We start from the raw sequence: 24,304 nt of genomic DNA on the forward strand, positions 1-24,304 counted from the left end.
CACAATCTTCTATTTTTTATAATAATAATTTAATTAAAAATAAAAAATTAAAATATAACCACATACCTAAAATAACAAATAAATAAGCTAAAATTTAGCTTTTAGACTCTAAGCATAGAAAATTAAATTTTTCTTATTTACTATGTATTAAAATTTAATTTATCTTTCAATTAAATTTTAATTTTTTTAAATAAATATATTTGTTTTATAAGTTTATTAAAAAAATAACTTACAATTTACCTAATGATATGCCTGATTAAAGGAATATTTTGATGAAATAAATTGTATATATATATTTAATTTATACTTTCATTATTTTATTTTTTCTATTATTTTTTTAAATTATTAATTAAAATTTAATTCTTTATATTTACTTAATTTTTTATTTTATTATATATAATATATTACCCTAATTTCTTTTATTCTTAATTATATTTAATAGAATTAAACTATTTCTAAAAATTTCAAAAATTTTTATGCATTTTTATATTAAAATATAATAATTTTTATTTTATAGTTTTGATAAAAATTTTAAATCATCATTTATTATATAATTTTATTATGTTAAAAAATTTTATTTTTTTTTTTATCTAATATTAATTTTTTAAATTAAAAAATTTTATATAATTGTTGTGTGTTTCGCGGGTTTTCTTCGTGTCTAGATCCATTTTTAAAATGCTTTCGTGAGCCTTGCAGTCCACTTCATCAGGGCGAGCAGCCTCCCTCTCGCGGGCTGCCACCTTGTCGTGGTGAGAGGGCTCCCCCACGGGTCGCTTGCGGCACGTGGGAGTCTAAGAGCAGCCTGTACGGATTCCTTCTTCACGGGGGGAGTCTGTACACCGGGTCCGGCACCCCAAGGGGGTCTCCTCTCCTCGTGGGAGGGACTCCTGGGGGCCTCGTCCCTTCGGGACGGGTCCCCAGTGTGCTGGTAGGGATTGGCGGCCCTGACTTCAATCGCCCGGTGGCACGGCATCGACAGGGGGAGGATTGCTCTCTTCCCGTGCGTGATGTGGGGTTTCGACCCCCACTGCGCGTAGACCCCCGTGGGGCCCTCCCCTCCTCCCTGTGGGGTGGGGTGGTTTCCTTGGGGTTTTGCGTGCGAAAGGGTCGACGCGGGTGCTCCCGCAGGCGAGCCGGCCCGTATGCTGGGTGCTCCTGGCTACGGGCTGGCTCATGCCACTGAGGGGGGAAGGGGGATCCCTGAGAGCTTCGCCTCATTGCACCAGGGTCCTCTCTCTCCCGCCTCGTGAGGTGCGGACCTAGTCCGTAGGAGAGGACGGGGCCGCGCGGACTTCAGTCCGTCGCGGAATCACCCGTCTCTCCTGGTGGGGGGATCGAGCAGCCGCTCGGACGTATTCCGAAGCAGGGCGCGCGATCCCCGCTCCCTCCGGGCCGCTCGGACGTATTCCGAGGTCGGAGCCGGGGGGGGCGTCGAGTATTGTGCCCGATGTCTCCGCGACGGCGTCCCTTCCGAAGCGGGACACCGGGCGGCGCAAACAACGTTGGTCGCCACGGCGACTAGGGTCCGGAAGGGGCGCCGCTTCCGTGACCCGAACCGTCCGTGGGGCCGCCCCGGGTGGTGCCACCCGCAGCGGTGCCCTCGAGGTCCGAGGCGAGGGACCCCCGAAACTCGTGAGTGGACTTACAGCACATCCACTCACGGGGAGTAAGGGGCTGGAGGTCAGTGTCCCCGACGATACATTCCGGGGACCCGTGCCATATGCCAGCTCCCCGGGTGAACTCGGGGCCCCCTCTCTTGGTGTTCCGGTGGAGGGGTACACTCTGGCTGGCGGAGCCGCTGCGGGGCGTGGGCATTAATTCAATGGATCTTATTTCAATTCAAAGAAACAACGAGGAGGACGCACGCCCTGTCAAGAGCGTCGAGGCGGAGGTTCGCTCGATCACGAGCGAGAACCCTCGCAAGTCGCGTCCTGGCCCTGCGAGCAGCAAGGTCGGGGCGCGCGCTGAGGCGGCCACTTCCGAGGGCGCCCTTTCGAGAGCCGGATCCACGTTCTCGTTGGGGTCCCTTGGGGGCGAGAGCAGAGAGGGCCGCAAGCGAGCAGCGGACTTTGTGGTCTCCTCCTCGGATTCCGAGGGGGAGTCCGCAAAGAGATCACGTGGGAGGCCGGCCCTGAACCCGGACCACTCCGGAAAGTTTACGGCGGAGGCCAGGGCCAAAAAAGCTGACAAGGCCAAAGCCCGTCAGCTTAGGAAGAACCATCGGGCGATACTTGACCTTTTTTTTTTTCTTTTGGTAACGGAGGGGAAATGCCTGACGCATACCCCGGGCCTGGGGGGAGAGCCCGGGGTTATGTGGGGCTTGCACCCACTAAAACCCCTCCGGGTGTCCTTACCAGGCCAGCTGAGGGGCTCCCAGGAACGCGTGCAGCATACTTCTGGGAGCCCCTGTGGCCAGTCGGCTTTGGTTGGTCGAAATTCTTTCCCGCCTGGGGTTTCGTCAGAGACGACCCCAGGCGATGCGAGGCACTGCCTGTCCGATTCGGGCGCTGGGGGGGGGACACCATCCCCGCGCCCGCCGCCCCGTTTGTTGTTGGGGGGCGGTAGTTGGAGATCCCGGCTCCCGCCAGGATCCCCAGTCCCCCAAGGGGCGCCAAACTTGAAAGTTTTGGCGCCCCTCATGCCTTGGCGCCGCAAGAGACATTCTCGCGGCGCACCCCCCGCGCGCGGCGGTGCAGGGCTACTGGCCCGGGCGCGCATTCGACGCGCCCGGGGGATGATGAGTTACTACACCCCGCGCGCAGGGAGGTTAGCTAATGTCCAGCGGCGGTGCGACTGTAGGATCGACAATCCGCCGCCGCTTCACAGCGCCTCGCGTCCGAGACGCGGGGCCGTCGTTGATGACGGGGGTGGAGGAGGAGGGACCGCCAGCCCCGCCACCCCCACATACGCCCCCGTCATCTTCCTGCTCGTTCACCTCAGGTATGGGGGGAGGAGGTCGCCGCCGTTTTCGCCCCGTGGGGCGGTCCCGGCGGCGAGTATGTGCGAGCGGCCCGGAGCGCGAGCGACCCGGCTGAAACCGGCGCGTTGTCCCCCACCATCATCTCGCCCATCTCCCCCCTCCCTCCATCACCCCCGCCGCCCGGGGGCGGCGAAGGAGGACCTCGGCCACCCGGGGCCCGCTCTCGCAATCTTTCTGCCTCCTCCTTCTGCGACATCACCCGTTCGCAGAAGGAGGAGAACGCCTTCCATGCATTCTCCCCGCCGACTGACGACAGCCGGCAGGGAGAGATCTCCCCCTATCTCCTGGACCAAGACACCGCGCTCGGCCGTCCATGCCGGGCAGGCTTCGAGCGTATGCTGCGCGGTGTCCCGGTCTCCGTCGCAGTGGTGACAGCGTGCGGTCGGCTCCTTACCAATGCGACACAGATACTCCCCGAAACATCCGTGTCCGGTGAGCACCTGCGTCGCGTGAAACGTCAGTCCGCCCCATCCCCTGCCTATCCATTCCTCGAGGCAGGGGAGGATGGCCTCCACGGTCCGGACGCCCGTTGTCGGCGGGTTGTTCTCGAAAGTGGCGCGCCACTCTTCAAAGACTCGCCTGAATGAGCATGCTTTGTGCCCCCGCCGAGTGGTTAAGGTTCGTCTGGGCGAGGGCGAGGGACATTATTGTTGGGTCCGTCGTTGGTCGTCCCGCCCGACGTTCTTGTCGGCCACTTCATCGGCCGCCGCGGGTGTATTCTCCACGACGACCATATCTATGTCTGCCACGGCCGACGGCGCTTCCGCCATGGTCGCCGCCACGGAGGTCTACTCCGCGGCGGTGGTGGAGGAGCTGCTGGGCTTCTGTCCCCCTCCTCTTCCCTTTTGCTTTTGCAGCACATCCGCCGCCGCCGATGCGGTGCCCCGAGGGGCGGCCGAGCTCACGGCACGCGGGGCAGTCGACTTTGGCGCGGCACTCCCTCGCCGCGTGGCCGATGCCCCCGCACTGGTAACAGCATCCGGAGCGATCCACGGTGCTTGTACATTTCGCCTGGACGTGGCCAACTTTCAAGCATCGGAAGCATTGGAGGCTCCGGGCCGGCAGCAGAGCTACTCTGCAGCTTGACCACCCTATCTTGATACGTGAGGCAGCCACCAATTGTTTGGCCGCCTCTACGGGCACCGCACCCAGCAGGTGCCCAGCCCGTTGGGGGCCCTACTGACTCCTCCCACCTTAAATTCCGGTGGGAGTCGCCTGCAGGCCCTCGCCAGCTCGTGCGCCACCTCGGTGGGGGTGGCCGAATCGTCGAGTCTGGAGACCCGGATCTCGGCCGTCTTCGATGGGCGGGACACCCTCACGTCGTCCCTGTTCGCGAAGACGGCCGTTAGTTTCTCGGCTAGCGCGTCCGTCTTGACTCAGCTCTCCGGGCCCCTAACCTCCCATATGAGGGCCCCTGTGGGGCGATACTTGACCCCGAGGTGGCACCATCCTCCTCGTCTGCACGAAAGGCAAGGGACAGGGCCGTCGAGCTCACCCTCGAGTTTGACGAACAACCGCTTTGCGCCGTTGCCTCCGTGGCAACGCGCGAGCTGGCGACCATAGCCAAAGCGGTTGAGAAGTCGAAGAACATCAAGGGCGACATTGTAAGGGACCTGTGGACGGCTTTTGCGAAGTTGTCCGCGGCCCTTAGTTCTGTCGTAACGAGGGCGAGCGACGGCGGACTGGCAGCAGACAGCGGCCAGTGTGACGAGCGCTCCAGGGCCTGGGTGGAGGAGAAGCGCCAGCTCAATCAAGAGCTGGTGCTCCTCCACTTCAGGGTTGCGGTCCTGGAGCATGACAAGAGCAGAGGGAGATCGACCTCCCGCTGCACATCTAGGAGGGACGGGGCAACCGGCCTTGAATGGGACTCGACCATGGAGTGATCGGGTCGACGATGCCTCCTCCAAAGGCACCGCCTACGAAAAAGGGCGGCCAAACCCCAACTAATAAGGGAGCGAAGAGGCTGACGGGAAAGCGCCAGGAGTGCCCCCTCCTGCCACGAGGGTGGAACCGTCGCCCCCTGCGATTCCCCCAACAACTGGGGCTGTGACGGACAAGAATGAGGAGACCTGGGCGCAGGGGGGGCAAAGAGGGCGGCCGCCAAGGCGAAAAAGGCGGAGACGGAGCCGCCCCGGCCGCCCCCCAAGAGCGCGAAGAGCGTCAAGGCGCCAGTGGCCCCCACCCCAACCAAAAATGGGAGCGGTGGGAAAGCAGGCGGGGCGACGAGGAAAGGGGGCACTGCCGCGGGGCCTAAAGCCTCCGACAAGAAACAGGCTCCCCTTCCCAAACTCAGGTCGCCAAGTTTAGCGGCCATAGTGGTGACCTGCGCCGACCCCGCCTCCTACCAAGAGGTGGTAGGGAAAGCGAGGTCCTCGATCTCCCTCAAGGATGTGGGGATCGAGGATCTCCGTCCCAGGAGGGCAATCACCGGGGCCCTCATATGGGAAGTGAGGGGCCCCGAGTGCCAAGGCAAGGCAGACAAACTTGCCGAGAAGTTGGCGGCCGTCTTCGTCGACTGGGATGATGTTAAGGTCTCCTGTCCGACGAAGACGGCGAAGATAAGAGTCTCCGGAATGGATGACTCGGCCACCCCTAAAGAGGAGCTCGCGGGGGCCTGCGGTCGCCTCCCACCAGAATTTAAAGTGGGAGGGGTAAGCAAGGCCCCCAACGGACTAGGCACCTGCTGGATGCGGTGCCCCGTACAGGCGGCCAAGCAGTTGGTGGCCACCTCTAAGGTCAGAGTAGGGTCGTCGAACTGCAAGGTAACTCTACTGCCGGCCCGGGGCCTCCAGTGCTACCGATGCCTGGAGGCCGGTCACGTGCAGCAAAAGTGCACGAGCACGGTTGATCGATCCGGGTCGTGCTACCGGTGCGGAGGCATCGGCCACGCGGCGCGTGAATGCCGCGGCAAGGTCGAGTGCCCCGCGTACCGTGGGCTTGGCCGCCCCTCGGAGCACCGAATCGACGGCGCCGGATGCACCGCCGCTAAGGCGAAGGGCAAGAAGGGGGGGCAGAAGCCCAGTGGCCTCCCCACTGCCGTTGAGGGACAACCCCCCGCGACGGCGGAGACAACCGCGAAGGAACCGTCGGCCACAGAAGTGGCCGACGTTGAGATAGCCGTCGTGGAGGACACACCCCCTACGGCGGCCGCTGATGTGGCCGACAACAACAAGGTCGATGAGGGCGAGAAGCGACGAACCGAATAAATGACCCTCGCCCTCGCACATACGAACCTCAACCACTCGGCCGGGGCACAAAGCATGCTGATGCAGTGCCTCGCCGAGTGGGGGGGGGGGTGGACTGGCCATCGCCGCAGACCCATACCGAATCCCGGAGAGTCACCCCAACTGGGCGGGGGACTCTCTGGCACGGGTGGCGGTGGTCAGCCAGTACGCGCGCGACACCCCGCCGATGCTTCCAATATCGGCGGGGAAGGGGTTCACTCTGGTAGAGTGGGGGCCCATCGATGTAGCAGGTGCTACTTCCCTCCTCGACTAACGAGGAGGGAATACGAGGACGCCCTGGAGTCTCTGGGGGAGCACATCAGACGACGCTCCCCCAGACCAGCACTGGTGGGTGGGGATTTCAACGTCCATGCGTTGGAGTGGGGTTCCCCATCCACCGACTCCAGGGGCGACAGCACCCTGCTGTGGGCGGCGCGGCACGGCTTAGTCCTTCTCAACAGGGGCCGTGCCAGCACCTTCGTGGGGGTCCGGGGGGAGTCCATCGTCGACCTGACATGGGCGACCCCCGCGGCTGCCATCAAGATACGAGGATGGCATGTGGACGCCAGCCCCCTGGGAGAACTTACGAACCATCGCCTGGTCCGTATGGAGCTGATGTCCACCCCCGCGGTGTCACGAAGACGCCGCCGACGAGTTGGAACGTCGATGGGCCCTGCGCAAGTTGGACCCCGGCGCCCTCGAGGTGAGCCTCCTCTCCTCCACCTGGCTGGAACGGCCCGCTCGGTGGAGGAGGAGGCCGAATGGCTCGGGGATGCCATGTCGCACGCGTGCGACGCGTCGATGTCCCTCTGCCGTCCTATGACGAGGAGGGCAGTCTACTGGTGGTCCGAGGAGATAACTGAGCTACGACGGATCACCGTAGCTGCCCGACGGAGGTACATCCGCCGCAGGCGGCGGGGCACCGACGAGGAGGTGGAAGTGGCCGCCGGGGCGCTCCGTGAAGCTAGGACCGCCCTTAGGGCGGCCAACAGAAGGGAGAAGGCCAACGCTTGGCGCGACCTCGTCTCCTCCCTGGACAGGGATCCGTGAGGGATACCCTATAAAATTGTGACGAAGCAATTTCGTCCGTGGGCCCCCCTGATAACGGAAACCCTGGACGCTCAGTTCCTAGATGATATGGTGGCCGCCCTCTTTTCCAATAGGGAAAGAGAAATACCGGAGAGGGTCGGTCCGAATGGACGGAGGAGCTGGGCGTCACCCGGGAGGAGATGGTGATGGCCTTCGCCCGCCTCAAGGGGAGGCCGCGAGCGCCCGGACTCTCCGATATACACGGAAGGGTCTGGCTCGCCGCGGCCCCCATAGTGGGCGGCCGTCTGAGGCAGCTCTTCACGAGCTGCCTCAGAGACGGCATATTTCCCAGGTCGTGGAAAAGGGCCAGGCTTGTCCTCCTCCGCAAGGAGGGCAAGCCAGCGGAGAGTCCTTCCGCTTATAGGCCGATATGCCTGCTAGACGATGCGAGCAAATTGCTGGAGCGAGTCATGGCTGCCCGCATCGTCCGACACCTGTCCCGGGATGGTCCCAATCTATCCCGCGGTCAGTATGACTTCCGGGAGGGCCTGTCGACTATCGATGCCGTCAGACAAGTCAGAGCCCTCTCGGAGCAGATGGCCGCGGGAGGGGAGGTGGCGTTGGCGATGTCCAGGGACACTTTAATAGCATCCCATGGGGCCGGGTGTTGGGCGATGAGAGGACATCACCTCTTGCCCCCCTACCTGGTCGCTATTATAGAGGATTATTTCCGGGACAGGCAGCTGGAGTTCCATAACAAAATGGAACTCCAGCAGCGGAGGGACGTGTCGTGCGGCGTTCCACAGGGGTCCGTGTTGGGCCCCCTACTTTGGAACGTCGCATACGACCACGTTCACCGCGCGGCCCTACCCCCTGGCTGCCACGTCGTCTGTTACGCGGACGACACGCTAGTGATGGCCGGGGGCACGACCTGGGAGAGAGCCGTGGGAACGGCGAACGTCACAGTGGCGTGTGTGGTCGGCTCCATAAAGGAGTTGGGCCTGAGGGTGGCCCCTGCTAAAACGGAGGCCTTGTTCTTCCACGATGGGAAGAGCGGGGTGCCCCCTCAGGCACATATTGTGGTGGACGATGTCCGCGTCCCGGTGGGGTCTACCATAAAGTATTTGGGCCTCACCGTGGATGGTCGCTGAGGCTTCGTCGAACATTTCGACGAGCTAGCCCCGCGGTTGGGCCGCCGAGCAGACGCTCTGCTCGGCCTCATGCCCAACCTCCACGGTCCGAACGAGTCGGTCAGGCGGGAGTATATGCACGCCGTCCTGTCCGGGGCCTTTTACGGGGCCCCGGTTTGGAGTGGGAAGGCTCTGGCCAGCCGCCGAATAAAGCAGAAGTTGCACAGCGTGCAACGGCGGCTGGCCTTGCGTATCTGTAGGGCCTACAGGACGGTGTCGTACGCGGCCGCCATGGTTCTCGCGGGGGTCCCCCCTGCCGAGTATGTGGCCGACGCCCTGGCGGAAATCTTTGCCAGGGTAAAGGCCATTCAGCTGCGGGGGGGGGGGGGATCGTAACCCCGAGGACCGCTGACCGACTGAGGAGGAACGCCCGTCGGCGGGTCTTCGAAGAGTGGCACGCCACTCTCGAAAACGACCCGCCGACAACGGGCGCTCGGACCGTGGAGCCATCCTCCCCTGCCTCGAGGAATGGGTAGGCAGGGGATGGGGCGGACTATCGTTCCACGCGACGCAGGTGCTCACCGGACACGGATGTTTCGGGGAGTACCTGTGTCGCATAGGTAAGGAGCCGACCACTTGTTGTTACCACTGCGACGGGGACCGGGATACCGCGCAGCATACGCTGGAGACCTGCCCGGTTTGAGCGGGCGAGCGCGGAGTCCTGGTCCGGGAGATAGGGCAGGATCTTTCCCTGCTGGCTGTCGTGAAGGAGATAGTCAGTAGGGAGAGTGCTGGAGGGCCTTCTCCTCCTTCTGCGATCGGGTGATGTCGCAGAAGGAGGAGGCTGAAAGGCAGAGGGAGAGGGTACCGGGAGGTCGGGGGCCCTCTCCCGCCCCCGCCGCCTCCGGGTGGCGGGGCTGACGGGGCTGAAGGAGATACGCGGGGTTGTGGCGTTGGGGGTTAACGCGGGCGCCGGCTCCAGCCGGATCGCTCGCGCCCCGGGTCACCCCTCGCGCGTACCCGCCGCCGGGACCGCCCCATGGGGCGAGAACGGAGGCGACCTCCTTCTTCCATAGCAGAGGGCAACGAGGAGTAGGACGACGGGGGCGTCTATGGGGGGGGCTGGGCCGGTGGTCCCCCCTCCTCCGTCCCCGTCGTCAACGATGGCCCCGCGTCTCGGACGCGGGGCGTGGTGAAGCGGCGGCGGATTGCCGACCCTAGGGTCGATCCGCCGCCGGACACAGGATGACCCTCCGCGCGCGCGGGGTGCAGTGGCTCATCATCCTCCGGCCGCGTCGAATGCGCGACCGGGCCGGAGCCCTGCACCGCTGCGCGCGGGGAGTGCGCCGCGAGACTTCCCCTCGCGGCGCTGAAGCATGAGGGGCGCCAAACTTCTGATTGGCGCCCCTTGGGGGGCTGGGGATCGCGGCAGGGGCCATGATCCCCAACTCCCGCCCCCCAACACCAACCGGGGCGGCGGGCGCAGGGGATGGTGTCCCCCTAGCGCCCAAACATAGGATAGTCGGTTCTCTGCACCGCCCGGGGTCGTCATTTCGACGTCTATAAAAATCCCCGGGCGGGAATCGAAGTCGACAATAATCCGACTGGCCTGAAGGACTCCCAGAAGAATGCTGCACGCGTTCCTGGGAGTCCCTCATGCAAGGCCAGGTAAGGACACCCGGAGGGGTTTTAGTGGGTGCAAGCCCCACATAACTCCGGGCTCTCCCCCGAGGCGTCAAGCATTTCCCCTCCGTTATCAAAAAAAAAAAAAGGGCGAGCTGCCTGGTACTCAGCTGTTCCTCCAGGCCTTTCCTTTTTTATATTACGCTGCTTGTGGAATGGATGGAGATAGGAAGAGGGGAGTGGGAGAAGAAATGGTGAAATTTGGTTGGTCTTCAATAATCGGGAGAATGTTCTTACATATTTTATTTATATTGTAACCATTATCTCTATTTAGATTATGATCTCTATTTAGATTAGAGTGTTTTTGTATCTCTATAGCTTCTCTATACTTTCTTGGAAAGTATGATGTAACGTTGGCTATCGTGGTCGCTTTGTCAAATAATATTTGATGTCTTAATAATATTTCGATGTTGTGTTCTGATAATGCCGACTGCGTGGCGTGTTTTAGCCTGACATCATGTTGATGTTCTTTTAGCCGTAGATTGACCATTCTCCCGGTTTCTCCAATGTATATTTGTCCGCAGAAACAAGGTATTTTGTATACTCCTGCGGAGCTGAGTGGAGGTCTTTTTAGGATTGCTTAAGATTTATCCTATCTTTTTGGGTTTGAAGATAGTTCGGATATTATGTTTGTTTAATATCCTGCCAATGCCATCTGTTGTTCCTTTGATATGGGAGAATAGATAAGATCCTATCATCTGATTGTGTCAGAGATCGTTGTCTTGTTTGCATGTTTATTGATTATCTTGGTTATGTCTTTTTTGTCGTGTCCGTTTTTATGTAAGACTAGTTAGTAGTTTAGGTGGTTGAATTTTGTCTGTAGATGTTCTTTGTCAGAGATGGTGAAAGCTCAATGTACAAGTGAGTTGATTACTGACTGTTTTTATGCTGGATGATGGTGCGACTCGGCATGTAAGTATCTGTCTGTGTGTTGGTTTTCTGTACGCTTGATGGCCTAAGGTGCTATCGGCTTTCTTAGAGACATGAATGTTTAAGAAAGAGAGTTTTCCGTTTTCCTCTATGTCTATAGTGAAGCGGATATTTGGATGTTGTCTGTTGAGGAAATTAAGGAATTTTCGGAGTTCTGCTCTGACATGTCTTTATATCATGAATGTATCGTCCACATAACGGAACCAAACGTCTGGTTTTTTTCGATGTTTTTTTGAGAGCCTCTTTCTCAAAGTGCTCCATGAAGATGTTAGCGATTACAGGAGAAATAGATGAACCCATCGCTGCTCCTGAAGTTTGTTCGTAAAATTGGTTGTTATAGGAGATATAGGTAGTTGTTAAGTAGTACTCTATTAGCGGGATGAGATCGGAGAGGATTTCATACGAGGTTTTTATTATGTTTATTGTGTCTTTTATTGGGACTTGTGTGAAAAAAGATTCTACATCGAAACTTACGAGTAGATCTGTGGGACGCAGTCGGCATTATCAGAACACAACATCGAAATGGGACATCAAATACTAATTGACAAAAGCGATCACGATGACCAACATTATCATACTTTCCAAGATAGTATAGAGAAGCTATAGAGATACAAAAACACTCTAATAATCTAAATAGAGATAATGGCTACAACGTAAATAAAATATGGAAGACCATTCTCCCGATTATTGAAGACCAACCAAATTTCACCACTTCTTCTCCCTCTTCCCACCTACCCCCACTCCAACAAGCAGCGTAATATAAAAAAGGAAGGGCCTAGAGGAATAGCTCAGTATCAGGCTGCTCCTCACCCTGATGAAGTGGATTGCAAGGCTCATGAAACGTTGGCATTCCAAGAATGGATCTAGATACGGAGAAAACCCGCGAAACACACAACAGGTATATAGAAAGCATCCGTGGAAGCCTCAAGAATATTAAAATGTTTTATTATAATAAATAATTTTAATATATTTATATATTTTTTATTTTATTTTATTTTATTTATTCAAATAATATTATATTTAACAAAAATATCATAATAATATAATAATATTTTTTTATTATTAATTAATTATTTAATATTTTATTTAATACTTTATTTATTATTAATTTAATCAAATTTTAACCTATATTATCTTCTTTTTTTTAATTATTTTATCTTATGTTTCCATATTTATGCAAGATTTAATAATTAAAATATCTTGAAAATTCACGTGGTTTTAAAACATATAAAAAGAAGAGCATAAAAAAACCACTGCACAAGTTATAGTTTGTGATATTTAATTATTATTACATTAATTAAAACATTAAACGTTTCAGCCACAATCTGGCCATCTTCAGTAATTCAATAATATTCTTAAAACGCAGAGTTACATGTAGTTGACATTAAATTCAACAGTCGGATGTTGTAATTAAATAAACATGTTCTTTTCTATGTGAAGATGCTTCATACAATAATGTTACAACGCCAGTTGTCATATCAAGGAAAGTGTAGAACAAGAATTTCCAGATTCTAATTTAAATAAAATTGTATATCATTAATATCTTCTAGTCGGAATATGAAGAAATAGAATCATTACCTGTTTTACAGCAAAAAACTAAACGATGAATCTCAAGTACTTCTTTTGCACAATTAGAATTTTGTCGTGACATTATGTGTTGTTATTTGTCATATCATGTATTTTACCACTATTTATATATCTGAGTCAACAGTTTGGAAAGTTCTAGAATTATTTATTAAAAGAAAGAGAGATCTTTCTTAAGAAGAAGAAGATAAACATCAGGCAAACCTTTCGTGTTCACTTTGCTTATTGATACCTCTTGTTTGTCTTTTTATATGTATCATTTCCGAAATTCTTCTTTTTATTAACGATTGTTCTGTATCTAAAATTCTTATATTGTCCCAATCTAATTCATGCATTTCATTCAAACGGTGACGTAAAACCATTGAAATTTATATGATTCTTCTTTTTATATGATTTAATAATTATTTGACTTTTTTTAGAAATTTATTATTTTTTATTTATCTTTATACTTAATATATTTATAAATAATAAAAAATAATTTTTTTATATTTTATTATTAAAATTATTTCATCATTTTTAATAATTTTTTTTATTATTATTAATAATATCGTTATACTTAATAATTATGTTTATTATATTTTATTTCTTTCTCTCATAATTAAACTTAATATTCCCCCTTTCTATTTTTGACTTCCTCTAATTTCAAAATTTTTCCCCTTAAATATATTATTAATATTAATTACCATTCAAAAAATTATTCCTTTTTATATAATTTCTTTAATTAAATTCAATAATTTTTCTATTCTATATGTAATTTTAATTTTATATTCTATTCTCCCCCTTTTCATATGTTTAAATATTACTAATTTTAAAATAATCATAGCTTACACTTCAATTAATCAATCCAGATGAATGATTTTAATAATTTTTATAAAAATTTTTTCTTGATTAATATATTTATTTTTTATTCAATTACTCTTTTATCATTAATCTTTATTTTATTATTATTTAAAATATTTAAAAATTTCTCTATCTTACCCATTAACATTAACTTTAACTTAATATTTTTATTTATTCTATTTAATAGCTAGTTTACCACCTTTTTCTATATTTTTCATAAAATAATATTCAATTTTTTTATTTATATCGATAAATAATTTATTATCTATTTTAATTTTAATGATACTCAGACACTTTATTTATACTATTCATTTATAATAATATATTATTTTATTCATTATTCTTATTTAAAATTGAATCAAAGTTAATTAAAATAAATTATATAAACAATAATATTTATTTATATTTATTACTTCCATTATTTTTATCATTTATTATCTTAATAATTTAAATTTATTTAATTTAAATAAAGATTTTAAGTTATAATTTAAACTTTAAACCTTCAAAGTTTAAAAAATAATTTTTTAAAAATCTTATTCATTATTATTATTATAATATTATAATAATTAACATAACATTATACTTTTTAATAAATAATTTAATCTTTTTAATCTAATTAAATTACATATAATTTATTATTTATATATTATTTAAATTTTATTCTTTAAAATCTTTAAATTTGCAATTTAATATTTTTTCTTAAATTATAATATAATTTTTATAATATTTTAATTTTATTATTCATTTTTAAATTCATTATTAAACTTAGAATTTAATTTAAATATAAAATAAATTAATTTACTTTTTCTAATAATGTTAGAAATTTTTAAATTTAATTTCTTAAATAAATTTATAATTTATTACTTAAATCAGACATAACATTTTTACTTTATACCACCTATAATTAATAACTTACTAACTTTTTAATCCTTCTTTAATTTTTATCTATAATTATAATTTCAAATAAATCATAAATTAAACTATTTATTTCTATTTTATCTTTCTTCCCTTTTAATTCTCCTCCAACAATTTATTCATTTTCTTACTTCTATTTTACCTCCTATTTATTTACTTTACCTAATTATTAACTTATTCATTCTATCTATTTAACTTTACTATATATTTTCTAAATCAATATTTTTAATTATACTATAAATAAAATAAATATTTATGAATGAATGATTATTTTCTACTAATCATAAAGATATTGGAATTTTTTATTTTATACTAGCTATCTGATCCGGTATAATTGGATCAGCAATAAGTATACTCATCCGTCTAGAATTAGGGTATTGTAGAAATTTAATTAATAATGATCAAATTTATAACTCCCTAGTTACTAATCATGTATTTATTATAATTTTTTTCATAGTTATACCTTTTATAATTAGGGGATTCAGAAATTTTCTGGTTCCTTTCATACTAGGCTCTCCTGAGCTATAGCTTACCTCTATATAAACAAAATAAGATGTTGACTTTTATCCCCAAAGGTCTCTAATCCTTCTTACTCTAAGAAATTTTTTATACTTAGGAACTAGTGCAGGATGAACCTTTTATCCCCCCCTTCCATCTAATATATTTCACAGAGGCTCATCAATTGACTATTTTCTTTCTTCACATTGCAGGGATATCTTCAATTTTAGGTGCAATTAATTTTATTTCCATAATTTTAAACATACAAAAACATCAAAAAATTCTATCATTAGATAAAATTCCTCTTCTAATTTGATTAATTCTTATTACCGCTGTATTATTACTCCTTTCCCTTCTCGTTCTTGTAGGAGCTATTACTATACTTTTAACAGATCGAAACCTAAACACTTCTTTCTTCGATCCATCAGGCGGCGGAGACCCTATCTTATACCAACACTTATTCTGATTCTTTGGTCACTCTGAAGTCTATATTTTAATTCTACCAGGCTTTGGATTAATTTCTCATATTATTATAAATGAAAGAAGTAAAAAAGAAACTTTCGGCTCATTAGGAATAATTTACGTTATAATAATTATTATTGGATTCCTAGGATTTATTGTTTGAGTTCATCACATTTACTATTGGCCTAGATGCAGATACACGAGCTTATTTCACTTCCGCTACTATATTATTGCAATTCCAACAGGAATTAAAATTTGTAGATGAATCTCCACCATTCATGGTATAAAAATCAACTATAACTCCACTCTTTGGTGATCTATGGGCTTCATCTTTCTATTTTCTATAGGAGGGTTTACTGGAATTATACTCTCAAATTCTTCTATTGACATTATTCACGATATTTACTATGTAGTAACTCACTTTCACTATGTTTTATCCATAGGAGCAGTATAGGAGTCTCTATTATTGTTGGATTTATTCACTGATTCCCCCTAATCTCTGGATTTAGACTAAATAATTTCTACTTAAATATCCAATTCATTTCTATATTTATTGAAGTTAATTTAATCTTTTTTTCCCAACATTTTCTTGGTCTTAGTGGTATACCACGTTGTTATTCAGATTACCCTGACTCTTTCTTATCCTGAAATATTATCTCATCTATCGGATCTCTAATCTCTATCAAAAGTCTATCTATTCTTTTATTTATTACTTGAGAAGCTTTATCTAAAAAACGATTTATTATTAATATATTAGGTGTTGGAATTAATTCGTAGCGTTTTACAAGTGATGGGAAGTACTTTCATTAATGTATTTTTTAATGCTCATGTGAAATAAATAACATTCTTTCATTAAAAACGCTACGAATTAATTCCAACACCTAATATTTTTTCTTAATTCCTCACTAGAATGACTAAATAAATTCCCTCCTTTAAATCACAGTTTTTCTGAAATTCCTTCAATTTAAAAACATTATTTTCTTATAATTAATTTTACTTTCAGCGTTTCACTCATTATATTATATTAATTAAATAAAATTTCATATATTATACATCTATAATTTTTTATTTAATATGGCAGACCTAAGTGCACTGGACTTAAACTCCAATAAAGATTTTAAATTATATCTTTTATTAAAAATTAATACTTGATCTATTTCCCTTCAAAATTCTAATTTCTACTTATCCTACCTATGATATAATAATCTTATTTAATGATTTTATAATAATTATCCTAACTTTTATTATAACATTAATTTTATTCATCATATTTAAATCACTATCCAATAAATTTATTAACTACTTTCTTCTTGAACATCAAATAATTGAAATTATTTGAACTATTACCCCTATATTTATTTTAATTTTTGTCGCCATTCCTACAATTAAAATTATTTACCTTATTGAAATTTTTAATAATAATTCATCTATTAAAGCTATTGGCCATCAATGATATTGAAGATACTCAGATTTCTTAAATATTGACTTTGACTCATTTATAATTCCCATTAATCAACTTATAATAAATGAATTTCGTCTTCTTGATGTTGACAACCGATGTATTCATTTAACTTCCCAATTCGAATTTTAACTACTTTCATAGACGTAATTCATGTTTGAACAGTCCTATCATTAGGAATTAAAATAGATTCAACCCCAGGCCGTTTAAATCAAACTTTATTATTAATTAGATGGCCTAGAATATTTTTTAGTCAATGTTCAGAAATTTGCGGAATAATCATAGTTTCATATCCATTGTTATTGAAGCCACAAATTTAATTAATTAAAAAACCGGCCCTCTTAATTTTACCTCTAAAAATTATTTTTATTTTTATATCTAATTAATTTTTCTATCTATCTCCTCAATCACAACAAATTAAAAACAAATTAATTAATCAATCTCTCTCTCTCTCTCTCTCTCTCTCTTATTTCCTATTTACGTAATTTATAATATAATATATTTATAATATAATACATGTATATAAATAAAATAATTTTCATTTATATTATCTCAATTAAATTTATATATAACTTTATCTTTATCCCCAATATTCTTTTAATTTTATTAATATTTAATTCTCTCTCTTAATATTTAATTAAAAATTTTTTACCTTTTACTTAATTAAATTTTTATTCAACTTTTTAATCATTTTTTCCATTTATTATTTTTTATTCCATAAATAAAATAAATAATTCAATAATATAATCATATAAATATTTTATATATTATATATTATTTTATATATTATATATTATATATTATATATAAACAAAATTATTAACTTAAATTCTTCTTAAATAAAAATTTTATTTATTAGGTGTTGGAATTAATTCGTAGCGTTTTTTAATGAAAGAATTATTTATTTCACATGAGCATTAAAAAATACATTAATGAAAGTACTTCCCATCACTTGTAAAACGCTACGAATTAATTCCAACACCTAATATATATTTTTAAATTTGATTATATTTTATATTTCACTTTTATATTTATATTTTCAATATTACAATTATTCAATTATTTATAATTTACTTATTTATTTCAAATTCATTAAATAATTGAAAAAAGTATTGATCTTTTAAATCAAATTATAATAGAAAATCTAATAAATATCTATTTTTAATAAAAACAATTAGTTGTAAATAAAACATTAAATTGTCACTTTAAAAATATTAATTAATTAATATTCTTTTATTCCTCAAATAATACCTTTAATGTGAATATATATATTAATTTTTTCAACTTTTATAATACTAACCTTAACTTCCTTCTTATATTTTTTTCTGTGCTTCTATTTAACTTGCACCGCCGAAATAAATTCCCATTTTTTTGATGAAATAATAAAAAAATTCTCTAAAACTGAAGATGATAATAAATCTTTTTTCTATTTTTGATGCATCTACATCCCCTTTATCCCTAAATTAATTAAGTATGCTAATTTTCTTACTTATTCTTCCCTATCAATTTTGGTTCTCCCCATCTCGTATCACTTATTTCTGAAATTTATTTATTAATTTTATTTTTAATGAATTAAAAATTTTAATTAGCTATTCTTTCTCAAATATTATTATTTTTCTAAGACTTATTCTATTTATTTTTTTTCATAATTTTATAGGACTCTTCCCATATATTTTTACAGCTTCTAGACACATAAGATTCTGTTTTTCCCTTTCTTTTAGACTCTGAATAAGACTAATTTTATTTAGAATTATTAATTATTTAAGTAACTTATTAGTCCATTTAACTCCCTTAGGCCCCCCTTTTATATTAATACTATTTATAGTTGTTATCAAATCAATTAGTTTATTTATCCGACCTTTTACTCTAGCCATTCATTTAACAACTAATATAATTACGGGACACTTGCGACTCACTCTCTTCGGCTCCTCAGGAAGCAATATTACCAATCCAGCTATCCTTCTAATTCTCATTTCAACCCAAATTTTACTTTATTTCCTTGAAATCGCCGTATCTTTAATTCAAGCTTACGTATTCTCAATTTTATCTACTTTATATAGAAGGGAAACTTAATAGCTTAATTTAAATTTTATTATGATAAATCACAATCATCCTTTTCACTTAGTTACATTCAGCCCCTAACCACTTATTATTTCCCTAAGAATTTTTAATAATTTAATTTGCTCTGTCAGATGATTTCATAATTTTTACAGATCTTTTCTTATTTTATCTTTTCCGAACACTCTAATCTGTATATTCCCATGATGACGAGATGTTCTACGAGACGCCACCTTTCAAGGATGCCACTCAATCTATATATTTAAGAGCATAAAAATAGGCATAATCTTATTTATTATTTCAATTTTTTTTATCTCCTTTTTCTGAGCATGCTTTCACTCATCTTTGACCCCTAGAATTGAAATTGGACAATTATGATCTCCTAAAGATATCATTCCATTTAACTCATTTGATATTCCCCTAATAAATACTGTTATTCTAATTTCTTCAAGACTAACTGTTACTTGAATACATCACTTCTTAATTAAAGATATAAAAGAAAGAAAAAAAAGTCTTTTAATAACAATTCAATTAATACAACAAGTTAAGTATTAGAACATAAAATTCTAAGAACTTTTTTAGAATTTTTTATCAACTTTTTAGTATTGCATTTGCTTTTTTTTACCAACATGAGAAAATACGGTATTAAAAAATTCTGAAAAATTTCTGAAAAAATTCTCAGAACTTTACGAGAAGAAAATAAATGATTTTTGTCTCTTTCAGTTTTTCTGTAAAGTTGATAGTATTTGAGTAAAAAATTATTCAAGACCAATATTTGCCAATTTTTAGTAATTAATATCTAGTTAACTATTGCGAAAATTGCAAAATGATAGAGGACTTTTCGATTCAGTTTAGTTCTCTCTACCTATCCATGAAATATTTGGCGATTATTTCCAGACACCCTGTATATATATAGGTATATATATAGTATATATATAGGTATATGTGTACATACATATATATGTATATATACAGGGTGTCATGAATATACGGCCCCACTCGTTCCGAGCAGGTAGAGTGGACTAAACTGAATAGAAAAGTCCTCTACCATTTTGTAATGCTAGCAATAATTAACGAAATATTAACGTTTAAAGATAGCCGAATATGCACGTCCTCCCGACCAATTATTGTCGAAAGTACGGCCCACCGAGCGCGCGGGCCGCGAGGAGCGGGGCTTCCCTTCGCGAGCATCTAAGCTCAAAGGGCGCGGCGCGCCTGCTAGGCCATTCCCGCTCCTGACGGTCCGCGCGCCGTGCGCTCGATGGGCCGTACCTTTGATAATAGTAAGTCGAGCGGATCAATCATATTAAAGAATCTTACAATAGATGTAAAACTGCTTACTTGGCTGCGCACTGTCATTTATTTTGTCATTTATTTTGATGACTTTCGTTTTCAGTGTAATTTGAGAGTTAATCATCAACGTAAAGCATTATATTTTGAGAGTTTTCTCTGTAGGTATTAATTTTCAATTACGTGTAACTTCAATTGGCGGTATGAAATCACATCCAAATATGTATGAGTATTTTTTTTAAATTCTTAATACCTAAATTTCAGAGCTTTTTTTTAGTTTTTAATGCCCAAAATTAAGAGTTTTTTTTATAAGGATACGATTGTCATTTAAGAAAAATAAATGTGAAACGCAGTAAAAGTTATAATGTGTTATTGTTTAAATACAGATTAGGTATTAATAAAATAAGTGTTACTAAATAATACTAAAATAAGTATTAATAGGTTACATTGATTGATGCCTTTGCTCAATTTTACTTTTAATAACATTACAATTTTATGAATTTATCAGCATTAATAAAAGATGTGTAGAATCTCTATCCACTTTTATCAACGACAGAGCGCAACAGGAAGAAATAGGACATTGTAGTATTAACGAACTACCAACAAAGCAAAGTCATAAGAATTAGTTTAATATGCAAAATGATATTAGGTGTTGGAATTAATTCGTAGCGTTTTTTAATGAAAGAATGTTATTTATTTCACATGAGCATTAAAAAATACATTAATGAAAGTACTTCCCATCACTTGTAAAACGCTACGAATTAATTCCAACACCTAATATAATTATAAATTATTTTTTGTTAGTGTAGAGATTTTTCAGATTTGCAAAAACAAAAGGAAAATTAAACGAATTTAATTTCACGAATAAAGTAATCTTCAGTAATTGTGTATAGGTCAATCTCACTTATTTCAATGACTTTGACATATATTGTCAAGGACACTCTCCTGAGTGACTTGCAAAAAATCTTATGTATATCTCGTTATTAAAAAGTTATTAATAAAATACGCACGTATAAAATTTTTCGCTTTATTAAGACTGGTGAGTTTTATATACTATTATAACAATGGACTGTACATAAATATATAGCATGACAAATGCAGAGAATATAAAATAGGCTACTAATGTGGAAATAATGACTTATTTTCTAAATAAAGCATTACAATGTAGTGGCAATCGCTGAAAGTTGTTGTAATTGCTGCAAACGTGTTATAACGAGCAATGAGCTCAACGCGACAAGGCGTTTCATTACAATAAACATTTATTCATTTTTGTTGTGTCAGAATCCGGTAGCTTTTTCTAAAAAGTATTCTCACAAGCTAAAGGTAAATTTGTTAATGCTTATATACATAGACACTTTTAATAATGTTGCATGAATAATGTTGTGCCGATTAATTGCGATTTCTAACTTGTTTATTACTATGGAAAGACTTTGTTTGTCATGACGATATACAAATAATATGAAAAATATATCGAGGATACGGAATAGATTCCATATTAGCAACTTATTCATAATCAGGTTATAGAACAAATTCCATATCATCGCTTTATTTGCGATAGGTTGTGAGAGTATTCACAACAAATAAGAGTCTAAAGCCTGTAACGGTCGAAGCTGGATCTTAGATGCTTAAATAATTTCTATGTGAATTTATATACCGCATATGTAATTACTTGAACTTTGCGCGAAATTAATTTTTCGGACCTTGAAACGCAATTGAACTATTAGCAATATCACAAAAATGATAAGCGATTTAATAATTTGATGTTCAATCAGGTATTCTATTAGAGAAATGTTAATGTGCTAAAAATCTATAAATAAATGCGAAAAAAATTATTATAAAATATTATTAATAATGCGGCTGAGAATCGAACCCAGATCTCTAACATATTGTGCGAACATCCCAAGTCTTTATACAACAAAGTCAATAATGTAGGCGTATTCTTTGTGCAATGATTTTTATTTTTTGTAAACCGTCATTTTAAGTTACAAGTAATGAAATGAAAATTTATTTATAAAGCTTTATAAAACTATTCATAAACATTTACAAAAATTGATCTTAGTTGCTAATATTTATTATACAAAATAATTTAATGATCAAGATTTAACTTTGTTCTGTATTCTCTATGCGTAATAACGTTCATGTCCAATGATGCTATTTTATTTTCTGTATATTGTTCTACAATAAAAATATTAAAAACTATTTTTAACTTCATCTTGATCGGTTTACATAAATAGATTTGAATTTTAATTATTTATTATTATTTATTATTGCGTGATTGAATAAGTTACCGCCATTTTTTTTATGAAATAATTATGAATAACAATATTATGAATAATCTGTGTTTTATGGGAAACATAAAGAACATTTCATTCAAAGTAGTGTCCATCGTTAGTCATCACCTTTTCCCACTTTTCACGTAATAAGTGGATTCCGCGATACAAGAACTCTAGTTCTTTTGAAGTGATATCAATATTCAAGGCAATTTTTCATATTATCATACGAAATGAGATGCTGCTAAGCAAGGCTATGCATGGAAACAAATTGAAATCTGAAGGAGTCAAATCTAGGGAATATGGTGAGGTAACATATTCCAATCAAATGCTTTCAATGTATCCTTAACTGGTTTCGTAATATGTGGCCGAGCATTATCGTGTAGCGAAATCTTTGGCATAGGCATTCGGCTTTCAATGTTCGGTTCAAATTCATTAATTGTCTTCGGTAATGTTCATCATTGATGGTCTCACACGGTTGCAGTAATTTATAATGCCAAGCCTTTTTGATTCCATCAAATACACAAATTTTATGTATTTTCCGTTCGTGAATATTTTGTTTTGGCGTTGATAATAATGGCGGGGCTTGATTTATGTTCTTCGTTGCTTTGGATGCTCGTAGTGGATTCATTCTTCATTTCCAGTAACGATTCGATGGAAAAATGACCTATGATAGAAAAATTCTGTTTTGTCTTTGAAGCAACAATTCCCAAATGTTAATTATTTGTATCTACTGTTTGTAAGCGCACTGTCTTTGTCTATCACTAAAGCTCTCACTAAAGCTCCATATATTTATCGCCAACAGTTGTGGCACAAAATTTGTTATACAACATGTCGATATTCACGTGATCGTTGTAAACGTGTTCCAAGGTCCTATTTGGACAGGATCAGCAGGTTCACGTTGTCGCGTATTAGATATTTAGGTATCCTCGCGCACGTCTGATAAAGATAGAAGCAGTCGACTTATGTGTGACTAATTGAGAAATATTTTCTCATCGCATCCTGCTTGTCGCATGCCATGTTATCAAAGATAAAAGTAGAATTTGTGCGCACCTCGCTCGGAACAATGTCGCTGTTGTTAGGAAATATAAAGTAGCCAATTTCGTCGATAGACGTAAACAAATTTTCGAGATATCATACTTTGACTGTTGCAGTTGAGTAGACGTACACATTCTCGAAACGCTGTTCGGGTTCTCGAACAAGCTTATAAGAACTTTGGTTTTACTGTAATTTGATTGCAAATGATCGTGCGCATAGTATTCGGCAGTGCTTGCACCTCTCTGCGCTGTCCCCCATCATTCGCGATTTTTCGTCGCAGTTCGTGACGCATATCGTACACTGAGATAAAAATATTTGGAATTTGTAATTATAATTATATATTATTATAATTATTATTGCTATAATAATAATAATAACAGCAACTATGTGTATAGTTCTAGCAACAAATTATATATAGCTGGAAATCTAAAATGACTATAATTATAATTATTGTAACCGTAAAACAATTGAAATTACCATAAAAATGATTCAAGTGATTATAAATTTTTAGTTACATTTTGGGACATATTTTGTATATGGCAACATATAATTATAATTATAAATTTTTTTGTTTCAGTGTAAGTGGTTGCCGCATAAATTTCATGCTCGAGCTACAGGCTGTGCGTTCTCAAACACCTGTTTAATGGTGCGTGAACCCGCGAATCGCGCAGTAACAAAATGTACCATCTTTTCGATATTCAGAGCGTCAAGCAGTATGTACCGAAGGTCGTACTCTTACGCGTGTACGGTGAACTATATCGATCGCGTATGGGACAAGTTTCCGGAACACGTGAAGGTGGATCCGAAGTTCGAATTTATCGTCGCTGCGACGAGCACTATCATATAATCAGCCGTGGCAGCCGACGCACATTGATGATAAAGGACTGTAGCGAATGTCAGCGTCGGGCGGCAAT

The 24,304-nt window shown here is 41.7% G+C and overlaps 1 protein-coding gene and 1 long non-coding RNA gene across 2 annotated transcripts in view; one reads left to right on the forward strand and one right to left on the reverse strand.

Moving 5' to 3' along the window:
* Positions 1–6,186: 6,186 nt before the first annotated feature.
* LOC105151238 (uncharacterized) lies at positions 6,187–7,254 on the forward strand. The gene has a single exon (XM_087408253.1). It carries the CDS (start codon positions 6,187–6,189, stop codon positions 7,252–7,254), a length of 1,068 nt encoding a protein of 355 aa, XP_087264379.1.
* Positions 7,255–20,438: 13,184 nt separating this feature from the next.
* LOC147909016 (uncharacterized) overlaps positions 20,439–24,304 on the reverse strand; it is a 48,039-nt gene continuing 44,173 nt past the window's right edge. Inside the window, exon 3 of the long non-coding RNA XR_015545671.1 lies at positions 20,439–20,678. This is a non-coding gene — a long non-coding RNA (uncharacterized LOC147909016). The remainder of the gene's footprint in view (positions 20,679–24,304) is intronic.

The sequence above is a fragment of the Acromyrmex echinatior genome, chromosome 7, assembly GCF_024713525.1.
Source record: "Acromyrmex echinatior isolate Ae372 chromosome 7, ASM2471352v2, whole genome shotgun sequence".
Taxonomy (NCBI): Eukaryota; Metazoa; Arthropoda; class Insecta; order Hymenoptera; family Formicidae; genus Acromyrmex; species Acromyrmex echinatior.

Bases quoted from the DNA above. Each gene is read 5' to 3' on its own strand.
- LOC105151238 (XM_087408253.1), top strand. From the start codon at position 6,187: ATGACCCTCGCCCTCGCACATACGAACCTCAACCACTCGGCCGGGGCA.